The sequence below is a fragment of the Neomonachus schauinslandi genome, chromosome 15, assembly GCF_002201575.2.
Source record: "Neomonachus schauinslandi chromosome 15, ASM220157v2, whole genome shotgun sequence".
Taxonomy (NCBI): Eukaryota; Metazoa; Chordata; class Mammalia; order Carnivora; family Phocidae; genus Neomonachus; species Neomonachus schauinslandi.
The window spans coordinates 54,357,979-54,382,681 of NC_058417.1; the positions used below are offsets into that span (position 1 = coordinate 54,357,979).

At 45.0% G+C, this 24,703-nt stretch overlaps 2 protein-coding genes and 1 long non-coding RNA gene across 5 annotated transcripts in view; 2 read left to right on the forward strand and 1 right to left on the reverse strand.

Moving 5' to 3' along the window:
* Positions 1-6,177: 6,177 nt before the first annotated feature.
* LOC110581843 (histone H3.3A) lies at positions 6,178-9,617 on the reverse strand. Of its 2 annotated transcripts, XM_021691828.2 has the most exons (4): positions 9,460-9,617; positions 8,878-9,015; positions 8,600-8,753; positions 6,178-8,505 (listed from the first exon to the last, which is right to left on the reverse strand). In XM_021691828.2, the coding sequence occupies exons 2-4, from the start codon at positions 9,003-9,005 to the stop codon at positions 8,377-8,379; spliced, it is 411 nt and encodes a 136-aa protein (XP_021547503.1). In that variant the 5' UTR covers positions 9,006-9,015; positions 9,460-9,617; the 3' UTR covers positions 6,178-8,376. The 2 variants fall into 2 exon arrangements, with proteins under 2 accessions (XP_021547503.1, XP_044777286.1); XM_044921351.1 differs by having other exon boundaries at positions 8,878-9,571.
* Positions 9,618-13,232: 3,615 nt separating this feature from the next.
* The window catches only part of UNK (unk zinc finger), a 34,116-nt gene continuing 22,645 nt past the window's right edge, over positions 13,233-24,703 (forward strand). Inside the window, exon 1 of one of the 2 annotated variants that reach the window (XM_044921930.1) lies at positions 13,233-13,382. In XM_044921930.1, the coding sequence (XP_044777865.1) occupies positions 13,279-13,382 (104 nt within the window). In that variant the 5' untranslated portion in view covers positions 13,233-13,278. The remainder of the gene's footprint in view (positions 13,383-24,703) is intronic. The other variant, XM_044921931.1, reaches the window with a different exon arrangement.
* Positions 13,596-19,259, forward strand: LOC110581793. The gene is made up of 5 exons (XR_002480410.2): positions 13,596-14,384; positions 17,406-17,660; positions 17,949-18,113; positions 18,239-18,340; positions 19,067-19,259. It is a non-coding gene; the product is annotated as an uncharacterized LOC110581793 (long non-coding RNA).

Genomic DNA, 24,703 nt, shown 5'->3' on the forward strand with positions numbered 1-24,703 from the left:
AGTATCTTCAGAGACAGAAAGGAGATTAGTGGTTGCTTAGGGCTGAGAGAAATGGAGGGGATAAAGGGTGATAGCTGAGGGTACTGAGTTCTCTTTGTGACGAGGAAAATGCTGTAAAATTGCCTGTGGTGATGGTTGTACATGTCTGTGAATATACCAAAACCGCTGAATTTTATAATTTGAATGGGTGAATTGTATGGTATGTGTGGTATATCTCAAAACTATTTTTAAAAACTTTGGGAGGGGCACCTGGGTGGCTCAGTCAGTTAAGTGCCTGACTCTTGATTTTGGCTCAGGTCATGATCTCAGGGTTGTGGGATCGAGCCCTGAGTCAGGCTCTGCACTTCACAGGGAGTCTGCTTGAAATTCTCTCCCTCTCCCTCTGCCCCTCTCCTGCTCCCACATGCGCGCTCTCTCTCTCTCTCACTCTCTCTGTCTAAAATAAACAAATCTTGGGGCGCCTGGGTGGCTCAATCGGTTAAGCGGCTGCCTTCGGCTCAGGTCGTGATCCCAGGGTCCTGGGATCGAGTCCTGCGTCGGGCTCCCTGCTCAGCGGAGAGCCTGCTTCTCCCTCTCCCTCTGTCTGCCGCTCTGCCTACTTGTGCTCTCTATCTTTGTTAAATAAATAAATAAAAAGCTTATAAATAAATAAATAAATAAATAAATAAATAAATAAAATCTTGGGGTGCCTGGGTGGCTCAGTCATTAAGTGTCTGCCTTCTGCTCAGGTCATGATCTCAGGGTCCTGGGATGGAGCCCCACATCGGGCTCCCTGCTCAGCGGGAAGCCTGCTTCTCCCTCTCCCGCTCCCCCTGCTTCTGTTTCCTCTCTCACAGTGTCTCTCTCTGTCAAATAAATAAAATCTTTAAAAAATAAAATAAAATAAAATAAAATAAAAAACAAATCTTAAAAAAAAAACTGAGAGGGCGCCTGGGTGGCTCAGTTGGTTAAGCGACTGCCTTCGGCTCAGGTCATGATCCTGGAGTCCCTGGATCGAGTCCCGCATCGGGCTCCCTGCTCAGCAGGGAGTCTGCTTCTCCCTCTGACCCTCCTCCCTCTCATGCTGTCTCTCATTCTCTGTCTCGCAAATAAAATCTTAAAAAAAAAAAACTGAGAAAATGATTCCAAATTTCATCTGATGGCCTGCTCCTTTTGAGCACTCCTCAGTAAAGCGTTTTTTGGCATAGGCAAAACAAAACAAAACAATGAGTGGCCCTTGGGGCTGGTTAAAATGGGATTAAACTCACAAACCATGCCTTCCAATGGGCACCACTCTTGGAGAAGTGTGGCATGAAGCAACCCCTTCTCTGTGAATCCTTTACCTACCTGAGCTTTGATGTCTAACAGTCCTGAGCCCATATCTCTGCCAAAATCTCTATCTGTGTGATCTGAGATCTGTGTGATTTCAGGCAGATGACGGGACCTCTTGGAGCCTCAGTCTCTCATCTGTAAAATGGGGCAAGTGATTCCTGTTATAAAAGAACTGAACGAGCTAATCTTCACATAGGGCCCAGCCCAGCACCTGGCACTTAGTAAGCACAGAATAAATGTTTGCTATTATTATCAGTCATCCGTTAATCGAACAGATATCATTGGACTCTCCTGTGCAATTGGCCAGATAAAAGATAAAAGGCTCTCGTGGCTCTAGGTAAGAGGAAGACACAATCTGGCCCCCTCTGGCTATGTGCTCTGCTGGAGGAGGAAAGAGCTATCTGAGTAAGAAAAGAGGGGAGGAATCCTAATCCCTGCGAGGCCTATATCCTTTTTATTTCCATTGTTTCAGTTCGGCTGAAAACACATCCCTTTGCCCCATGTTCGTCCTTTGTATTGTTTTGGTTGTTCTTGGAGAACCTGGCTTTGACCGAGGGGCAGTGCTCCTGTTTGCTCACCGATGAACTCTGAAACATTGATTTTATTTGGAAGATGTGTTTACTCTCAGTTTTTTAATCCCATCTAGCATGTTACATGAAATCTGTTGAGAAGGAAGTCTACCTCTGACTTTTGACCCTCCCTCCCATTTTCCTGGCCAGATGTGACAGAACTGGGGTGGGGGGGAGGTGGCACCTTATGGGGACACCCATTAAGGGCTGGGAACCCTGCCACACTCTGGCTCCTCTGTTGCAATCACAGCCTGGTTCCCTGAGGGGACTTGGGTCCATGTCTCCCACGCTAATATCTATAGACATTGTCTCTGAAAATGTTTGCTCTCCGCAGATGGCCCACCCTGTCACTCATTCTGGGAGCTTCTTTGTGGTTGTTCCCTGATAGGGGAGGGTTGACCTATCTCCTGATTTGGACGCCCTTTGCCCTTCTGTAATATTAATATAACAGCTTCTGTAATATCGATGATACGAATAGCGAGCTCATAGTCAGCCCTGGTGCCAGGGCCGATACTCAGCCTATACTGCGGTGCTGGTGGTTTACTACCAGGCTGTGCTCTGATTGGTCAGTGCCCTTGACTTCTGTTGTCAAATATTTTTAGTCATCATGCTGTGCACAGATTATTTCATTAAATCCTTGCAAGCCTATTAGGTAATTAACTGTTTTTATTCCCGTTTTACAGATAGGGAAGCACAGATGGGTAAAGGAACTCATCCAAATGGGAGAGCTGGGCCTTGAACCTGAGCCTAGCTGCCCCTGAGCCTGTCCTCTCAGCCACCACCCTGTCCCCCGGAGCATCCTGACCAGCTGCAGCTTCTGCACACTAAGGTGTGAAGACATACAGTTCAGACTGAGATAAGGGATTGAGGAGGGGGGCACGTGCAGCTGCTCTCTCAGGCCATGGCAGCCCCGGTTTCTACAGGGAACACTCCCGATTCAGAAGCCAGGCCAGGAACCAAAGCTCTTGGGAACTGGGCTGATTCTTTGCCACCCATGCCAGGAGCAGATCCAGCCAGCTGTGCTGTGAGGCTGCCAGGGCCATCCGGGTCGGTCAGCAAACATGTCCGGAGCCTCTGCTGGGTGCTGGGCATGACTCCAAAAGCAGGCAAGACTCAGGCCTTGCCTTCAGAGCATCAGGAGCTTCTTGCCCTCCTGCTAAGAGGGGCCAGCTTCAGGCCTTGTCTTTTTTTTTTTTTTTTTTAATTTGACAGAGCGAGCACAAACTGGGGGAGCAGCAGGCAGAGGGAGAAGCAGACTCCCCGCTGAGCAGGGAGCCTGATGTGGAACTCGATCCCAGGACCCTGAGGTCACGACCTGAGCCGAAGGCAGATGCTTAACCGATTGACCACCCAGGAGTCCCCAGGCTTTGTCTTTATTTGGTGCCCCCACCATGTCCTTGAAGTTCCCGCCCTCTAGGCTGATGACCACTGTGCTGATGGTCAGGGAGAAATCCAGACTCACAAGATGCAGGGGACAGCTTAGGGCCACAACCATCTCTTCTTGCACCTTGTGCTGGGCACTGCAGCTGGTCCGGGCCTCCAGGCCATAGGCTGTGGGCATGAAGACTGAGACTGCCCAAAGGCACGGTGCCAGGGAGGGAGAGGGCTGCAGGCTGTAGCAAGACCCTCAGGCCCATGATGCCTGGGCCTTGGACCCAAATCCATCCTGTCCCCTCTGCTGATGCTCTTGGCTCAGTACCAGGCAGTGAGAAGCTTATGGGGAAAGGTCCTGAGGCCCGGTATGTCCAACAGAGAGGTTAGGAGGGGAGTGGGGCTAATGGAGCCCGGGTATCACCTCCATGGGGACGTGCACAGTCCCTCACAGACCCCTCAGCAAAAGGCCACCTAAAGCCCCCTAAGCTTGCAGCCCACCAGCCTCCCTTCCCAGAGCCCTTCTTGTCAGTATTGCTGGTGTCGAGATGGGCTTCTCCTTTTCTGCCCACCCTCCATTCCACTGTGTGCATTCCAGAACTGCAGCTTTCTGAAAGAGAGCTGGCAGCTGCTGGAGCTAAGACCCCAGACCCTAGCACCCTTTCTCCAAGTCATGTGTGACCTTATAGCCCCTTCAGGGACCATAGCCTCACCAAAGCCCCCTCCCCTTGTTTCCCTGGTAGAGGGGGTGACTGCAGAACACTTAGCTTCCTCCATGGGGAAGGGCGATGGTGGAGGAGGGTCCTCTGCTCAGGGCAGAAGGCTAAGAAATGCTGCTCCTGGGTGTGTCTGGCCAACGGTCCTGACCCCTGGCACACACTGGGCATGATGCTCAGGCAAGGACACCAGAACAGGCACACCACATCACAGAGAAGTCCCATGATGCTGCTTGGAACAATGGTGGTGTCTGGGCGGGATCCCTCACTGTCAGGGGCTGCTGGGCAGTTAGCAGAGCCACAGAGAACACGCACCCCCAGGAGGGAGGGAGGACATCAGACTCTGGCCCCACCTCACAGCACAGCCCCCTATGTATAAACTCAAAGCTGTCCCAGCTGCACCCAGCTCGACCTACAGCCTTGCTCATTCCCCACACGTGTTGACAAAGGGGTCAGGGAGCCAAAAGGCCAGCCATCTGGCCCAAGAGGGCACTTTCAACCTTCTCCCTGGGGGTGGTGTAAGATTTGGGTTAGCAACCTGGCCAGGGGCTTGGCTCTTCCTTCCTTCCCCTAGCCTTGCCCTCAGGAAGGCAGCTGGAAGGTCAGCTGTTTGTGCTGAAATTCCTGGCCAAAAGCCAGGCCCAGCTGGATGGACACCCCTGAGGAATGTCCACAGGGGCAGGTGGGACCACCATCGGGCTGAGGGAAGGAAGAGACTGTGGGGCCCAGACAAGCCACAGCCAGCTCAGCTGTGTTCTTCTAGCAGTGCCTGGGTCAGGACTGAGGGACATGGGCTGTGATCGCCTCAGTGAGATGACTCTGAAGTGCTCCCAACACGAGGCATGAGGAGGTAGGGGTGGGGACCGGATGTGCAGGGTGGGGACTCAAAGCTCTTATGCCCAGTGGACCACAGCCCCACCAGGGAGACAACAGCTGCAGATGGGTGTGGTGCACACTGCACCTCGCCCTTCCCCGTGGCAGGCTAGGTTGTCCGTAGGCCTGAGGCTCTGATGTCTGGCCCTCAGCTGTTGCTCCCAAACAGGCCGGCCCCATCCTACAGTCACTGCAGGGCAAGCCTGAGTTTCCTGCCGACCCCATGGCAGACAGCTAGCTGGACTGTGTCTGCCCTCTACTACCCTACCTGAATGTGATCCAGAGGGGCCTGCTTTCCAACTGCTGCACAGACCCCGGCCCCAATGCCCACCAGGCCACAGGCAGTGCTTGCAAGGACCCAGGTAGGGGGAGCTCCAGGGAAAACCGCTGTTGGGAGACAGCTGAGGAATGACTGGAAATGAGTGGGAAAGACTAAATTTCCAGTCCAGCCAGTGGGCTCAGAGCTTGCTTCCCTACACTCGGAGACATTGCTCTGGCTGGCAGCAGAGGCCCCTAGGGGGCTGGGAGGCCTGGTAAGGGGCGTGGGGTGGCCCTTGCTGGCCTCTCCCAGAACTGCTCTCCTTCCTTCAGGCGGTGCGATGGAGAGGAGTTAACTTTCTGTGCATGCGCTGATCGATCTCTGGAAGTAAGCCGGGTTTGAAGTGCTTGCCCCTCTAGTTTTCTTTACCACCTTGAATTTTGTAAATAGGATGTAACTTGTGTGTTGTCTAAATCATCTAGTCTACATACTGACCAGCTTAGGGATGAAGCAGGGCTATTTTACAGACCCAGCAGCATGGGCCCACAGGTCCACAATTACAAAGTGTAACTGCCTAACAGGGGAGAGGGGGTGAAAGGGGAAACAGGACAAACAAGTGTGGAGGGAGAGCAATGGGGGTCCCCCTCATGAAGGTGGACCTGGCTTGTGACCAGCAATTTCACAACTTGGCCCTTCAGCTACCTTCTTAAGGGCACAGGCTAAGGGCTTCAGGACGAGGGCAATCAGTGGCTTGGTTCAGAAATCTTCTGGTAGCCGGACAGTCAGGATGCTGGCACTTCCAGCCCTCAACAAAACTGGTCTGGCTGAAACCAAGTCCGCTGACAGTCAAAAAACGCACTATTAATACACAGGCTCAACAGGCATCACCTGGCACTGTCCTAAGCAAATTGTGACACGTATCACCTTCCAGAATAGGGGGTCTGCCTGTCATTACTGAATGCACTCCCCCCACCCCCAGCAGGAGTCAGAAGGCAACTTTCCAGGTATTTCCCCACAGAAAAATTTGTGAAAGAAATAGATGTTATCAATTCAAATGAAGACCACCAACAAGATGGAATAGTCTCAACTTCAAAAACTTTATTTTTGTCTCATCCATCAAGGGCACAGGATACCTTCATCAGCTCCAGCTTTTTTCTCCTTACAGAGTCTGTCCCATCATCTAAACCCAGGGTTATCCTGTGTGGGCAGCTTCCTAGAACCAAAAGATATTTTTGCCTTCTGGGTTAAGTATGCTCAAAGTCTGGAAGCACAAGCTGCACTATTTAAAGCAGCAGATTCCCAGCTGCCCAGTAAAATCCATAAACCTCTACATCAGTATGTAGAGAAGATGAGCTGGGGTAGAAGGTTCAAGTTTCACCCCACTTGGGTTATCACAACTAGTAAACTCAACAAACTGACATCACCATAGTGAAAGTCTACTTGTACTCAGACACTGCGGAGGTACTCCACAGCACATTCCACTGTCCAGGATCACACCAATGTCCTTCAGAAGCACAATGTTGAGATCATCAGAACTGGGAAGTCACTGTTCCAGAGCTAGTTATGATGAACCTTCTAGAAAACCAGTTCGTTATAGATCAGACTCCACCTTTGATGCCTCATGAAGGCTCATTAAGTTGCCAAGAATCAAACCTATCCTAGCTTGCCTCTCTCCCTAAGTCCCTTGAATTTGAAACCAAACAATTTTTTTTTAAAAAAAGAAGCTACGTTATTAGGGCACAACTATCTTTCTATAGCTACCAGCTTCAAATACCCAGAATGCTTGTCTGATGACCAGTGGCTCTTGTGCCCATGTCTTGCTGACATCTAGATCCTATGCATATAGCGGACCATCACTGGTCAAGAAAACTAGCTTTATACTGAAAAAAAGCAGCTTAGACCAACAAAGAGTTCTATACTTGTGGACTTGTGTTAAAATAACTTGTACAAAGAAATTCATTATTACTTTTGTGTATAAATGGTTCCTTTGTCTACCGAGCAAAACCAGGTATAAACTAAGCTCAAACTTCAGGATACAAAGAATCAAGATAATGTATCTATTTAAGCTTTGTATATTCAATGTAGGTTTTTGACACTTAGTTGAATAAACAAGTTTATTTGTGAATTTAGTCAACATACATAATTGACCTAAAGATTTCAATAGAAAGATAATTTTTAAAACCACTTGGAAGGCCATCTCTATAAAGTGATTTTCCCAGGACCATGTTATCAGATGTAACCTAACTGGACACCATCTTAACTGGCAGAGGTTCAAGAAGCTGGAGTTGTGTGCCCCTCCCCCACAGCAAGTTTACTCTAAGGGTTATAATAATACAAACTCCACAAGGAAAAGAACTTCGGTATTGTTTCCTCTTGGTAGAGAAAAACTCAACCTAGTTATGAGAACAACCACTACACAAAGAAAAGCTGCACTAACTAGTTTAAATATTATAACAGATGATGCTGGTGTGAATAACTTGTATTATAGTCTAGAGCCCTTATAAATAAAATCCCCCCATTAGTGTTTGCATTAATCAGCTAGAGGGTTAGTTAACATGTGGTAGAATGAGGACTTATGCAAGGTATAATTTGCAAAGCATTTTACTATTATGAAAACAAGTGCAGTCTAGTTAGGAGAAAACCAACTGGACTTTAAATTACACACACCTTAATGACAAGACTCCCCACCACATGTGAATGTAAAACATTTAATTTAAAAATGTTGACACTACAATATATAAAATAGCTATTATAAATGCACATAGTGTATTCTATAGCTGCCAGGTTTACTTTTTTTTTTTTCTTTTCTTTTTTAAGGAAACTGTAAGTTACACTGTGGTTAAGACTTGTATCTTCACCCTTGAAAAAGCCCACATTCTATCACAGTGATGTATGGTCAGACTTAACAGCCCCAATTGTTAAACACTTGGATCAAGTCATAACCAGTTTTATTGCAAAAGGACCCTGTACACATTTATCAATTCTAGTACCTTAATAGCTACCCAACAAGTCATTAACATACAGAAACATGCATCATGAGAAGCAAGAAATATCACCCATCCCTTCTGCATATTAGCAACTTGTCACTCCTGAGCCACAGTGCTCACATCACTGAGGTCTGTGAACAGTCACTTTTCGCATTCATCCTGAGTGAAAGATGGAATGACTTAAGTACAAATGCAACATATTATAAACAATTTCTTACAAAAAAAAGTCACAAATTAAACCAAAGTATTTTACAGAATTTACTACAAAACACCATAAAAACTGCCTTCACTTAAGCTCTCTCTCCCCGTATCCGGCGAGCCAACTGGATGTCTTTGGGCATGATGGTGACTCTCTTAGCGTGGATGGCACACAGATTAGTATCTTCAAATAAACCCACCAGGTACGCTTCACTGGCCTCCTGTTGAGGACAAGAGCCACACTATTAAACTCTAGTCGAGGAGGAGAAGCCACGCACGAGCCCTCCGACCCTACTACAGCCGTGCTCGCCTTACCTGAAGCGCGCCAATGGCGGCGCTCTGAAACCTCAGATCAGTTTTGAAATCTTGGGCGATCTCCCTCACCAACCTCTGGAAAGGCAGCTTCCGGATCAGAAGCTCGGTGGATTTCTGGTAACGACGGATCTCCCGAAGCGCTACGGTCCCGGGCCTGCAGCGAGCAGGGCAGTGTAAGCGGACATCCGGGGGCGGCCAGCGCCCGGCGCCAGCCCCAGGACGCGCTCCCACACGGGCCACGGGCCGCCCCGTCATTGTTTTCCTGCCGCCTCGCCTACCTGTAGCGATGAGGTTTTTTCACCCCACCGGTAGAAGGGGCGCTTTTCCGGGCGGCTTTAGTGGCCAGCTGTTTGCGTGGCGCTTTCCCACCCGTGGATTTACGGGCAGTCTGCTTGGTTCGAGCCATTTTCTTTTACCTAAGGAAGACATCCGTGACTCCGGGGCCGCGGCGCTCGCCCCCCGGAGGGGGGACAGGCTCGGTGCCCTTGCCCTCCCGCCTCTTCGCGGAGGCAGATGGCCCGGGGCCGCCGCCTCCTCCCCCTCCCCTAATGACTCAGGCTGCGAGGAGCGGCAGCAGCCTCCCCGGGGAGGGGGGGCGCGGGGAGGAGTCACTTCCCCTCCTCGACGGGCGGAGGCCCCGCTTGCCCGGAACCCGGCGTCGGGACCTCTGAATCACCACCGGGAAGGAGGCGGAGGCGCGGTTCCCGAACGAAGCCCCAAGGGAAAACCTCCCGGGCCCACACCCGACGCCAGCGGCCCGAGCAGCCCGCACCAGCCAGCACTCCGCTTCCAACGGCTGCGGCCCGCGGCAACAACGGCCGACAGGGTCTCGCACCACGAGCGAACCTGCCAACGCTTACCCAATGTCGAAGTCTTAGACCGCTTCTCCGACCGCCACGCCGCTCCTGCTGCCCAATGAAGAGCCGCAGTCGCCGAGCAAAGAAAAGAAGACCGTCCAACGAACGACCAAACCGCTCTGTGCTCCAAACCCCCCCTTTGCCTCCGCTTTTATACCCACGCTTCACGCTGCGTCTCTGCGTCACAGAGGCCTAATTTGCATACACCAACGACTTTTTCTATTGGCGGGAGCTTTCGCCGACGCGCTGACATCCCCGACACAAAGGCCGTGCTTCGGCCTCGCTCCCGGATTGGTGGGCATCTAGGCCGCCGATTGGCTGTTAAAGTGGCCTGATGATTGGATGAATGCAAAGAGGAATGGACGAATCAGAGATTAGCACGAAGCAGCTCTTCTGATTGGATAAAATGAAGCTATGTTTGGATCCTTCCCTTGGTTCCAAAGCTCTACAATAGAAAGTCAATGCAAATGAATTGCATTGGTCTCTATCAGGACTTAAGGGTCAGGGTGGGTAGGAACCTGACCAAATTCGCATCTCGCTAATAAAATGCAGGAGGAGAGGTTACTTAAAGGAAATTCTTGTCCGTATTTTCCAATGTAAAATTAAATGTGTTCCCTTGACTATTTACTTTCACATTTTGATGGTTATGTACATAGTGTAAAAGAGAATTAGAATTCAGCAAATCATATTATACTACCAAGTAGTTTATATATCACGCATATATATTTTAACCAAAAAGTAGTTCTTCTGTTTGGTGGGGTAGGTAGGGGTAAATAGTAGACACAAAAAAATACGTCAATATATGATTTTATAAGTACGGTTTTGTATGTTCTTAGGCTATCACAAAATACTTTGTGATTTCAATAGCTTAAAGAAGTAACCTACTGAGCAACATATTTTTGAATTATGTAATTCAACTGAATGAAATGATTACAGCCAAAATGGAAATAGTCCTAGGACAGCATTTGCATGTCCATAAAGAATAAACGAAAGAAAATTAAATATGTGCCCTTATATTTAGTGGTATATTCTCGTAGGTACTACTTCTAAGAAACACGACAAATGTATAAAAACGGTAATCTCTACCTTTGCCTAAATAAATGTATTTGAGGAATTGTAATTTTCAGTTCTCCTGCTGATACAGGTATATAAAATACCAAAGCAGGGTAAAGTTTAAGACCAGCCAAACAAAACTCAGAAAATTGAAATAGAGCTTTGTGCATTTTATTCCATAGTTCCTACTCTGGGTTTAGTGAATTTTTTTCCACTGAATATTTTAAATTATCAAAATAAAAAAAATAGCAAAACCATGTACATGTAATTTCAACTCAAATGTTTATTGTACATAAATACAAATACCTCAAAAATTTACTTGTGACATGGAAGGTCTGCTCTCAGTATCAATAGTGAGGGGGAAAATGAGCAATATGAAAAAGCTGCTATGGTAAAAATGTCTTTGACCCAATCTCTGATATCAAATTCCTCTCATTTCAGCCCTCTCAATCTTAACAGGCACAATTTGTATTTAATTATCACATACCTAAACTTTTATGTGATAATTTGGTCAACTTTAATTTCTGCCTTCTGCCCAAAGTTTACAGTATGGGAGAAATTTTTTCTTTTTCATTCATGCGATGCTGAGAAACCAAGATGGAGGCTCTTGCCCTGTCCTCAGAACTTGAGTAAGGCTAAGAATCAGGGCACTGGTTAGATCCCACACAAAAGGCTCTCAAATGTTCTGGGATGTAACCAGAAAAATACCCTGTTAACATTTTTGACTGCCCAAATGGCCTGGGGAAGAAATGGGTTCCTAAGTTAACAATGCCTTTGAGTTCCAAAGATTTTCTAAAAGATCCAGAATTCTGTCTCAAGCCTCCAGAGGACAGACACTCCAGTTTTGTTTTTCTTTTTGCAGTTTGGCTAATTACTAGAGGAGAACTAATTGCTCCAGCAGAAACTAGGTATAGATTTACATTCATCTACTTAAAGGACGATTAGTGGGAATAGTTCATGCTTCTTACTTGGCAGTCACGCGGGTTTTTCTTTTTCCTAAATTGGCACAGGAGAGGAAAGGCAACACAGGAAATGGGAAAGAACTAAAAATGTTTATACAATCAAAACAATGTAGAATGTGATGCAGCATGTAGGCTCCCGTCCTAGTTCCTGTTCTGCCACGGGCTTGCTGAGGAACTGTGCAAGTTACTTCTCTGAGTTTCGGTTTCCTCTTTTGTAAGTTAAACAGTTTGGATGATATCATCTCCCAATTTTACCAGTACACACTCATCCTGAAGCTTATGGTATACGCTTTCTTAAAGCCTAGTGCTATGGACTATATTTCTTCATTCAAATCACACTCAGGTATTTTGGGGATAACATATAAACCAATTACTTGGATTTAATAACAGGGTTAAACCAATACAACTACAACTTTTATTTGTCCTTTTGGAATTTTTCATCTTCGCACGCCCCTAGTGGTTAAACAATTGATTTGGCCTGTTTAGGAAATACCAGTTTCTCAACTTTGTAGGCAGACAATTTGGCTTCTGATGTGAGGTTACTCAGAACTAAATAAAATATGTGTCATTCTTGAACATTAACAATTTTCCATTCACCCCACCCTCCCTCACCCCTAAGGTTATTGGGAACGTTTTTCCTTAACGTGACAATCATTAGTTAACCTATCTAATCAAATATAAATTTCTTAAAAACAAGGGATTTAAATAGATTCATTATGGAAAACAAAGCTAAATGACAACTGTCAATAGATCTATGAAGAACTTTGTAAAGAGGGAATTGGCTTATTTGACAAAAGCCACAGAGTGAAGAACTTCGCCCTACTAGTGGGAAGTGGGGTCGGAAAACACAGAAAAGCTGAGGTCCAGAGAAGGAAACTGCAGTGGATTTTAAATTGCACCCCCGACTCAACCCGAGGCTCTGCTTCTGGACAGTGTGCGAAGCTTCTCAACTCCCCTGCAACTCGTCGGTGTACCTGAGACTGTTCTAGACGGAGATTAAATTCGTCCTTGGCCCCTAATGTACTGGAAACAAGTTGGTCAGGCCAGGTGTCGATTTGGGAAGGGACCCAAGTCGTGGGGTTCCAGGTTTCAGGGTTGGTAAAAGTTTACAGAGCGCCTCCGCAAAGACGCGGGAACAGAGTATTGGTCGTGTAGCTCAACTTTGGCAAAGATTTCTTAAGCTGACTTCCAGTAGGCAGACTTTCCTTCATGCCTCCCCAGTTGGCCTGGCCGCAGGAATGAAGAGGATGTTGGCGGACTGCAGGTGCCTGCAGCACAAAGGCCCAGAGCTAAGAACGGACAATACAGATTCTGAAGCACTCCTGGGGCCGGCAACAGCACTGAACCCAAGACCGACTAAGTCTGATGGCGAGATAATTACTACACTGTTGGTGGCGAAATTACACTTGGCCTGTTTCACATAAGTCGTTAGGGCCTCTCTAGCTCTGGGCCCTCTCTACTCCAGAGGCTCCAGTTTCAAGGAAAGCTCCCCTAAGGAACTGGAAACGCACTAGTAAGAAGGAGGAACGCGGCGGGACTGCAATCCCCACAAGCCGTGGCGGGCCCTCAGCATCCGGGACATCGTCTGCAAGGATCCCTGGGTATTGTGGTCCATTCCTTTGGCAGCCACCCTCTGCCGACGGTAAAATTCCAGCCGAACGGAGGACCACAACTCCCAGCAACTCTTGCGGCCGTGCGGGGGGTCTTCACGTTCTCGTGGCGCGGCGCAGGCGCACTGGATCTTCGGCGCGGACCGCGCAGACTGAATAATAAAAGGGGAGCGGCGAAGAGGCAGGAAGACAGGACCATGTCGAAGGGCCCCGGGCCCGGCGGCTCCGCAGCTTCCTCGGCGCCCCCGGCCGCTACCGCTCAGGTGCTGCAGGCACAGCCCGAGAAACCGCAGCACTACACGTACGTAGAGCCCCCCCCGCCGCGCGCGCACGCCTGACGTCAGCGGCCAGCGTGAGTCACGCGCGCAGGGAGAGCGCGAGGCGGCCTCTCCCTCCCCCCCTTCCTCCTCCGGCCCGGCCCAGACCGGTTCCAACCTGCTGGGGCCGGTCCCAACTGCCTCCATCTGCCACCAACCCCTGGTCGGGCTGTGGGGCGGGAAAGCCGGGCCCCGCCGCTGAGTGGGGAAGGCGGGAGTGCGGGGTTCGGAGAGCGCACATCTCAGGCCAGGCCTGTGAGGCCTAACTGTTCCTCAGACCGTAAAACCACAGTATCAGGCACTTGTGGGGCGATAAGAAGCCCAGCACAGAACCAGGATGGGTGCCTCGGGGGCCAGCCTTAGAGCCGCTGCGAATGACGGCGCGAGGTTCTGTCAGGCGCCCCGGGTTCCTTGCCCGGGAGGCCTTTTGTGTCCCTGAAGCCCGTATGTTGTCTGTGGAGGCCTCGCTTGCTTGGAACTCGCTGGGACACCTGACCCAGCTTGAGTCGGGGACCCCGAGGGCGATGGGGTCCGAATGTGTCTCCAGGCCCAAGCGAAGTACACTGGCAGAGGGAGCCCCGGCGCTCACACCGCAGGAATCCAGTAGCTGGAAAACCCCCTCCCTGGGAATCTGCGTGTGTCTGAGTGTAGGTCCTTGCCTCCTCCTCGTGTCCTTTCAAGCACGTTAAAGGACCACCTAGTGCTAGGTGCCTCGGGAGAAGGAAAGCTGCAGAGGCGGGCCCTCCAGTTGAGCAAAATGTTGGATTCCATTTTCACACACACACCCCCCGTACTCTTTGAGCGCCTCCCGTCCGTTTGGGGCTCCCAGGTGCTGTGCGTGTTTAGAAGGATCCCCCAGGTGGACGTGAGGCTTGCAACCCTTAAGAGCCACCCAGTAATGCCGCCTGGTGAGCCGAGAGCAGGAAGCCTCTATTGGAGTAGAAGGAACTGAAACTAGACAGGAGGAGCTCCTGTTTGTCACCGAAGTAAGCCCCGTTGGGAAACTGTTTGGGATTGGGGGACATGGGTTTTAGGAAGCTTATTGGCTTCTTTGTGAGATTCCCTGCTATTGGTTGAAATAAGTTGAAGCTTTTTCTTGGCTACAGTCTGACTCGTGTTAACTGTTACTTTTCTATTGTGGCCATTGCTTTGCGGGTCCTTTCTCACTGGAGTTCTTTCTGCCATCCTTCCATCGGTTTTGGTGAAATGATCTTACCTTAGAGGATACTGGTCAGTTGAATGGTGTGGTCAAGCAGCAGTATGGTTTTGATTTGAAAATCTGCATACTTCCCATAATTGGAACTTATTTATAATCTGGTTGCTCGGTTATTTTTCAGTAAAATACGTATAATACTTTGGGTAATGTTTCAGCAACCTCTGTATGTTGTGTTGTCATTGAGTAGACTATGGAATCTATATTAGAAGGGTTTTCTTACCATTTTGAATTGACAGATGAAACGAGTCAACATCTGTGTAAATGTTAACATCTGCTTTTTTGTCCTGTTGATGCTTATTTGTTTAAAATCTGTCTTTCCTTTGCTTGTGGGGTAAGTGCAGAATAATCAGTCTTGGCGCTTGAGTTGGCTTAGTTATCAACAGAAGTAGATGAACGCCCAAGCTTGATTGGGTGATTGGAGGTTGTAGGTGTTCCCATCTTTTTATATCCTGTTAACTGTTCATTTGTGTATAGGTTTATGTTTTTATCTCCAGAAATAAGAGGTAGACATCCATTTTCTTCCTTGGTAGATTTATGGGCATTCAGAAGCTGTGATGATTTGGAAAACTTCATTCCCTTGTGATCCCAGGTCTTAGGAGCGCAGGGAGTTTGAGGATACAGATGATGGCACTTGTACACTTATTGGCACTGATTTTTTTTTTTAAGGTGAACCCATTTGTTACCCTTGAAGGTTAGACCACAGGAATATTTTTATTTTGATTTTAATGTTTACTTTAAAATTTTGAGCTGGCCAGCATTTTTTTAATTCTCACTTGCAGCATGAATTTCCAGAATTTGTACCAGTCTGAATGTGGCCTTATATATTGCATAGATCCCTTTGTGGAATACAAATATAGACCTTTTTTTTTATTTGGTATGTATTTTTTTACTGGTTAATTTTTTTTTTTTTTTTACTTTTTTAAAACTTGTACATGAATTACAATAATTTTGTGTGTTTTTTGTGCCTGATATTATCTGAGATTATGTGATATGCAGTAATCTTTGCAATAATCCAGAAGAAATGCGTTAAAATTGAGTGCCCCTCGGGGCACCTGGCTGGCTCAGCAGAGCATGTGACTCTTGATCTTGAGGTTGTAAGTTTGAGCCCCACACTGGGTGTAGAGATTACTTAAACATAAACTTTAAAAAAAGTTTAAAAATTGAGTGCCACTCATCATAATGGCAGACAGTCTTGGCAAACTTGGTTGAATCCACCAAAAACAAATATTGCCTTTCCATAGGCTTGCCTTCTTGCCCCACAAATAAAGTCCTAGAATTTGAGCTCTCTTCTTCCTAAACCAAGAGGATTATTCATAACATAGTTTGTTAATTTTGTTGGTATTTTTTTCCTAAACTCATGAATAATCTTGCTTTAAGAAAAACTTTGAAATAATCCTTTTAGCTAATTGGTATAGTAGGCACTTGTGCTAGACCTGAGGAATCCAACCCTTTAGAAAATGGCTATATTAGAATTTTCTCTTATTCAGCTCCAAGTATTTGATTAGCATGCAGTAAAATGATAATGTGCATGTATTAGTCCTCTTCCAATACAAGAACCACCTCACATCTTGCTAGGTAATTTGTACTTTTATTTGACAAAGACTGAATTTAATCCACCTGTTTTCAGAACAAGTCCCATCTTGTATTAGAAGAGTTTTATAAAAACAGATTTAAGAATGGGAAATTTGGAGCAATTACATTCCCAAATGTGTCTACAAATTTAGCTAACTTTGGGTTTTTTACTGTATAGCAATTATATTATTAAAAGTATATAGTTGAAAGGTCACCAAAAAAAAAAAAAAACCTGCCTTCCAAAATATCCAGGTTTCTGCCTTATTATTTAGACCCTATAAGAGGATGTAAGCCTTAAAGACAGTAGATAATTTTTGGATTCTTTCACTTGCAGTTGATTCTCAGGCCTCTTAATGCCCTTGGGGTAAAGGAAAATGAAATTCTAGTTTAGTGAAGGTTTTTTGGAGTTTCACTGGCCACTGGGTGGTTTCTTTTTTTTTTTTTTTAAGATTTTATTTATTTATTTGACAGAGACACAGCGAAAGAGGGAATACAAGCAGGGGGAATGGGAGAGGGAGAAGCAGGCTTCCCGCGGAGCAGGGAGCCCGATGCGGGGCTCGATCCCAGGACCCTGGGATCATGACCTGAGCCGAAGGCAGACGCTTAACGACTGAGCCACCCAGGTGCCCCACTGGGTGGTTTCTTATAGGTAGAGGATAAATGCTTTATAGCCTCATCTAGCCAAGTGTTATTATTTTTTTTAACTTAGGACTGTTCCCTGGGCATCTTTAAACAGGGACAATGTAGCACTACTTCCATAGATAACTATTTTGAGGCAAATTTGTTAATTTATACATTGTATATATGTCATGAACTTTATTTGATTGCATCTGACTGTGTTTTGGAAAATCCAGGAAATGAAAATGTATTTAAATCATTGCAAATTGCAGTAAAATTGTAAATACATTACTAGAGTACAGCTTGTTGCACAACAGAAGTCACTGGAAGTGTTGCTAGGCAATGTCAGCAAGCATGAGTTAAATTACCAATAAATATTTTTCTGGATCTTGTTTACTTGTTTATCAAGTAGAACTAATTTCTTACCGGACAAAAATTAAGAGCTCATTGTGGTCTTCACTCAAGCCCACAAAACTCCCATTCATAACTAAGTGCCCATGGAAGGGTAGAACCAAGTGTAGCACCTAGTTGATATTTGCTATGAAAGTAATGATTAAAATGAAGATTTGCTTAATGGTTAAGTTTTTTTGTTTTAATCCAGCTATGTTAGATACTAAAGAAGGCTTCCCCACAATCCATTTGCATCTGCTTTGACTGGTGGTTTCTATCAACCTACAAAGACTGACTTATTGGTGAGGGCAGCTGGACAACTCTGAGAGCAACTTAGAGAAATCCATCTTGGGCACACTCTATAAAGGAGCTCCTTCTCTGGAAATAGCACCCCAGATAAGTGCACAAAAGCAAGACACCCTCGTGGACCTACTTCCTCCCGCTTTCAACACCCTGATGCCTGAAGGTGAGGTCTCCTTCCTGTGTGTCTTAGAAGCCATGAGCTCACTTAGGTAATGAGAGCCCTGCAGCAGCCTGAGCACCACACATCTGCAGGCTTTCCTGCCAGACCTTTGCCTAAAGGTTATTTTTCTCATTAGGAGAGGCTCTAGGTGTCACAAGAATGATAAGGTTGCATTTAAAGCTACATTACTTTAAATACTGGACTGGTGTAGGGATTATTTTCCCAAATGGGGCAGTATTTACTTAATGATTAAGTTTTTCGTTTTGTTGTTGTTGTTTTTTTTTAATCCAGCTATGCTTGATACTAAAGGAGGTTTTCCCACATTTGCATCTTCTGTGTTTTGAAATTGCAACTATGGACAGTTATGGCTAATCCTAGTAGATTGTCTTCCCTTCTTTTAACATCTTGGATGAATTTGGGGCACACTAATGTGTTAAGTGAAGATGGATGTTGAATGTAAGTTTCTCTGCCATTCTTAGCCAATATATAAAAATTACATTAGTGTAATTGCTAAAAATGCCAAGAATTTGGGTTCAGTATCCTTCTGGACAATGTAGCTTTCTTGTTTTCTTACCATATAGATACTGTGTAGATTCACACCAGCCAGCCATCTTAAAATACTGCATGGGCCACAGAGATATCTGCGGAGAAAGTATGGGTAAAATCAGTGCATATGATAATAGGTATGGGGTTTATTTTTGGGGTGATGGAAATGTTCTGGGATTAGATAGTGGCAGTAATTCTACAACATGGTGAATATACTAAGACACTGAGACGTACACTTTAAAATGGTGAAAGTTTTGTGTTGTATAAATTACATCTCAATTACTTTTTTAAAAAGGATTTTAAAAAAAATCAGTGCATTAAGAGTCTATCAGGCTCATATGGCCTATCAGGGCTTGGCAGCATCATTTGGTATGGAAAAGCCTATAGTTTGTGAAAAGCTCCTTGGTGCCCCTTTTCCAGCCTTCTCAATGGCTTAGTCCCTGTGTAATCCATTCTAGGTGAATGCCCTCATGTTCTAGGTCTGTGGAGATGCTTTTGAGATAAGAAGTGAATACTCAGCAAGTTTGAGACTCCTAGTCGTTGGTAGTTGTACTTCAAATTGTCTCTGAATTGACAGCCATTACAAGGAACAAGCACATTTCCCCAGTGCCTTTGTAAAGATGAATTGAGCTTCCTAGGGTGGGTGGGAGATAGAAAGTTGCTGTTCTTGCTGAAATGTAATGAATTCCATTCTCAGGTATTTTATGGTTGTTTTAATGTTCACTTGACATTTCTTTAAGGACAGGCCACATGTTGTAGGCATTTTAAATTATAACAATCGCTATAATAGTTCTAATAGTCACAAATTTTTTTATTATTTCTCTATACAATCCCTCAACTTTCACCCCTTTTTTCTTTGCCAGTTTGTAGAATTTGACAGCAGTATCAAGAGCTGATGAGGAAGAGAAGATGGAAAGGAGTCTAGCGACTTAAAAATCTCATAGCGTTGTCTGTGAGGTGACCTTTTTCCTGTTGGGGGCTCAACTTATTTAGGAGATAAAGAAGATACTCAGGCCTGTGATAGTATCATCATGTCATATCTGAGCTTATTGAAATGTTGCATCCCTTTCCTTATTCTTTATATCACAGTTTACTTTTTGTGTTCCTAAGTCGACTCATTTGTTTCCTACTAGTATTTGAAACATCATGTGGCCACCATAAGTCCTAACAAATTAACTTCTGATGAGGAGGGGAAAGGCCCACGTGCCCACCTTCCTGTGAAATTTGGGCATTGTCACGAAACTACCCCCATTGAGGAGACGTAGTTATGCTTAGGAAAGAAGAGGTTGAGAAAAACTTTTGGCCTGGTGTTTTATGACTTAAAAGTTTCAAATAGTAGTTTTTATATGTAAGTTTCTATTAATACTGGTAAGAACATTACTATGTCTTTTTGATGAAACTTTCACTGCTTAGAGGTGCCAAGTATTTGGTAGCCCATCACATTAGGATTTGTGTAAATCAGTCTTTCCAAATATAACATAAATTAGAAGCCCGTACTTGTATTTTCTATTTAAAAGAAAAAACCCAAAACTTAAATTTTATAATTGAACTAAGAGTACTTTATAATGAATACATAAAATGAATATTAAATTTCTAGTAGAGCCTGTTAAAGGTAACATTTTTGTTTTTTATTTTTAGTAACTTATTTTGTCGTTATTGTGATTATGGCCTGTTAAGAAAAACTCCCTGACATATTTTGAACAGCTTCTAGAGAGTCATTTATGTTTATCTGCAATTACTCTTGTTTTTCTTTTTAGCTCAATTAAGAAAAACATAGTTAGCAGTCAGCGCAATGTGTACGAGTACTGGCTCTAGGGCCAGACGGATTGGGTTTGGAGCCCAGCTCTGCCACTTACTAGCTGTGGGACCTTAGGCAAGTGACTTTCCTCTTTCTATGTCAGTTTCCTGAGAATACCAATGGTACCTATTCCGTGGAGTTGTTAGGAGGTCTAAGTGAGTTAATATATGTCAGGTGCTTAAAATAGCACATGGCATTTAGCACAGTGTAAGTATCATCTTACCAATATTTGAACAATGCCCAAGTTACTGCTTTCAGTTTCATTGCTACCTCCTTCAACAGCCTTAACCAAATGCTTCTTTAGCTACATCTACCCTAAAGTGGAATCGGCAGTTCCTAGGGCACATGTGGGTCAGTGTTGTCTGCAGAGAGCATATTCCTCTCCTCCATACCCAAATTTTACTTCAGTTGCCATTCTTCCAGTAGCCTCTCTCAGGCTACCTGTATCTTACATGATGGATTTGTGTTCTAAACAACAGATCTGCTCTTAACAGGGCCAAAGACTTTGTTTTACAGAAAACAGTGTACAAAATAACACATCAGTTCAAATGTATATATTCGAACATTCATCAAACTGGGGTTTTTTTCAAGCCAGGAAAACTGAATCGAGTCAAGGTGTTACTTAGGGAGGAATGAACCAGGGTTTTCAGTACTCCTCACATACATTCTCCACAATCAGTGATGTGAGTGAACCTTCCCTGAATTTTCTCTCCTCAGTTTTACCAGTTCCAAAAACTTTAGGTCAAGGGCGCAGTCCTAGAAAGAAGGAAGCAGGGACATGTAGGATTAGCTGCCAACATCATATCGTTCATGGCTCTTGTTAGTTCTCTGGCCCAGGAGGGCTCACAGGTGTCAGACCTTTTCCAGTGAAGAGTGGGCTGCAGTCATTTACCCATGAGTGGCTCCCCCACCTGAAAGCGTTTGCTTTCATAAGTGCCTGTAGCACTTACACTGTGGGTTCCTGTGTATGTTTCTGTGGGTTAGGATAGTTGTATTATATCCAGGAGGTTCACACTGGCTCTAAGGTCCTACTATATGTACTTTGGCTAAAAGTTAGTTATAGAATCAAAGCCTACCTTAAATGTTCAGACACACTCAGAGATTCATTAGACGCTTACTTTATCTGCCTGAATAATACTATCTGAGCTTGCTTTTCTGCCAGAGAGAATGTTTTAAACCAGGATCACTTGAGATTTGGAAACCAAATCTCTATAGCCGTATAGTGCTTTTTTGGAATTGTCCAAATATTTGCCAGTCAAATTTTAGCTTTATTTAGTCTTGTTTTTTAAAAGCCATTTGCTATGAATAAAATTTATGAAAGAGAGGGGGCGCTTGAGTGGCTCAGTTGGTTGAGCTTCTGACTCTTGGTTTCGACTAAGGTCATGATCTCAGGGTCGTGAGATCAAGCCCTTGCATCAGGCTCTATGCTCAGCATGGAGTCTGCTTGAGATTCTCTCCCTCTTCCTCTTTTTCTTTCTCAAATAAATGAAATCTTAAAAAGCCATTTTCTGGCAACTCCCACTGATGTGGTTATTGTTACATAGTTGTATGGTTTCTGGGCTTTGTTTGGTGTCAAAACAGAATGTATCTGTATATTTTTATAAACAGTCTAGAACTAATAATTGTCTTAAGCTCTTCAAAGATTGGTAAAGATTTGTAGCAAATTGTAAGAAATACATTTATATATATTATGATTGTGTATGTGTATGTATTTGGATAAGTAATTTAGGATTCTTAATCTACTGTTTATCAGCTCTTACAATATCTTCCTTGGACTTAAAAAATCTTTTATTCTCAAACTTAAAAATGAAGAATTTTGATAAGCCATGATCTATGATTTCTGTGACTAAATTTTTTGGGGGAGTTATGTATGGGTGGGTTAATATGAATATGGAAAGCAGATTACAGATAAGTATCATTTGAGCCTTTGCATACTACAGTGTGATATTTGACAATGACTCCAGAGGTTTTTGTTTTTTTCCCCCTCTTTGTTAGTTGCAGAATCCTATCAATTTCTGGTGAGATTTCAATAAAGAATATTGAACAACAGGGGTGCCTGGCTGGCTTAGTTGGTAGAGCATGTGACTCTTGATCTCGGGATCCTGAGTTCAAGCCCCACATTGGGTATAGAGCTTACTTAAAAAAATACTGAAGAACAAGACCATTTTTTTGCATTTTAAGATTCTGTTTCCATGGTAAAACTTGTACATTGCTTGAAAAAGATGAAATTTAGTTTTTATGAGACTAGCTGTAATAAAGATGAGTATTTGTGGCTTATTAGAGATGCGGGCACATCACATTTCCCATGTGAGCCTTGTGAAAAGTGCTATGACTGGCCAGGAGAGCAGCAGGCTCCCCAGGAGCAGGTGCTTCCTCATGGCCCTTCAGTGTCATGACCTCCAGGTTGGGGGGAAAGGGGGTATCTGGGGTTTCTTCAGTTGGCTCAGTCTCTTGCCTGTTGTCCGCTTTTTGCGGGGCTCACATTTTGCTGTTCATTGTGTGTACTGGGATTTGTCGCGTCTTCAACAAGTCTGGTGTTGCAGCACCATCTCCTGTTGCTTCTCCAGAGGCCGTCACTGTGTTGCTTATTTGCCTTTTTACTCAAATCTAATCACTCTGCATATGTGTCCAAATCAGGTTCTACAAATCACAAACCAGATGACATTCTAATAGTTACTTACTTTACGAAAATATTTACCACAGTTCACTTTTTTTTTAAGTTTTTTTTTTTTTTTAATTTTATTTATTTGACAGAGAGACACAGCGAGAGAGGGAACACAAGCAGGGGGAGTGGGAGAGGGAGAAGCAGGCTTCCCGCGGAGCAGGGAGCCCAATGTGGGGCTCGATCCCAGGACCCTGGGATCACGACCTGAGCCGAAGGCAGATGCCCAACGACTGAGCCACCCAGGCGCCCCCCCAGTTCACTTTTAACTTAAAGGAGCTCTTTTGGCAACATCTTTCTTTTTTTTTTTTTAAAGATTTTATTTATTTATTCATGAGAGACAGAGACAGAGAGAGAGAGAAGCAGAGGGAGAAGCAGGTTCCCAAGGAGCAGGGAGCCCGATGCAGGACTCGATCCCAGGACCCCAGGATCATGACCTGAGCCAAAGGCAGACGCTTAACCGTCTGAGCCACCCAGGCGCCCGCAACATCTTTCATTTAATTTTGGATCAGGATAGATTCCCTGTCAAGCTGTCATTAATATTGTGGATTTTTTCCCAACAAAAAGGTTTTTTTAATTCTAAAAGTTATTAATCACAATTCAGTAAAGAAAAGTCAAGATAACCTCTAAAATCAATAATAGTGAATGTATTTTCCTTTCTAGGTTTTTTTTCCCCCCCAATTATAGTCTGGGGACATAATTCCGTAATTTTTCTTGATAAATCTTTGGATTGTACCCAGTTTTTGCCAAATAGTCATCATAATACCCCTTAGTTTTTGGAGGAAACAGAAAAAGGAATTTAATACATTTCTAGTGATCTCCACACATTCCCAGGAATTAACAGAACAAGTCTGGTTGCTTTTCTAGTCTGCATGTGAGTCTGATCTCAAAATTAGTGTTCGGGGTGAGGAACAAAGCTGGGCAGACATTGTGGGGAAGGTAGCTAGAGAAGTTACTTGTTTATTAATTGCCAGGAGAAGCACCTAAATCAGAGATTGGAATTGCTTCTGTTTTGCTGGGTTAGTATATAGCTGCTATGGACCAGGCTTGTACCACTTGTGAAGCTCTGTGCCTTTGCTTTTTCTTGTACAAGCCTATCTTGAATACCTGCTGTGAGCCAGCTCTTGCAGAGGTAGAGAAATGATAGACATGGCTACATACAAAGGAGTTGAAATCAACTGTGGTAGGGGCTCTCTGGGCTGTATTCATACCTTGGTAGTGGAAACGTGGAAGGAGGGTGATTAACTCCAGTGGGCTGTGCCAGGGAACCCTCATGTGGAGAAGAAGCCAAAAGGGTGATCCAGACACCGGGAGCAATATCATCGAAAGTGTAGAGATGTGAAGGGAGGGTTGTGGTGTGTTGGGGAATACCAACTCTTCAGAGCAGAGGTCGTCAAACTACAGCTTGTAATGCCAGATGCAGCCTGCCACCTGCCTTCGTATGGCCTGTGAGCCTAGAATGGCTTTTACATTTTTAACGGTTGAAAAAGAATCGATAATATTTCATGACACATGAAAATTGTATGAAATTCACATTTCAGAATCCGTAAATAAAGCTTTGATGGAACCCTCACCCATTGGTTTACATATTGTCTAGCTGTTTTTGCACTATAACTGCAAGATTCCATATCGTGACAGAGACGATACACGGCACTCCCCTCGCTTGGTATTGCTGTTCAGCGTACACATGGCGAGGACACCATTACAACTTGACAGTGTTTCCAGTCCATGTGTATCAGCACACCACAATGTTTTATTTATTCCTTATTACCAGTGCCCGCCAATCATGTCAGGACAGGCGAGGAAGAGAAAAATGGACTTGGAATATCATGTTTTAGGGCATGATGGAGTGTGAATTCTTTTGTTATCAAATTAGGTAGCAAAGCTATCTTTAATTTTTTTTTTTTTTTAAGATTTTATTTATTTGAGAGAGAGAATGAGAGACAGAGAGCACGAGAGGGAAGAGGGTCAGAGGGAGAAGCAGACCCCCCGCTGAGCAGGGAGCCCAATGCGGGACTCGATCCCGGGACTCCAGGATCA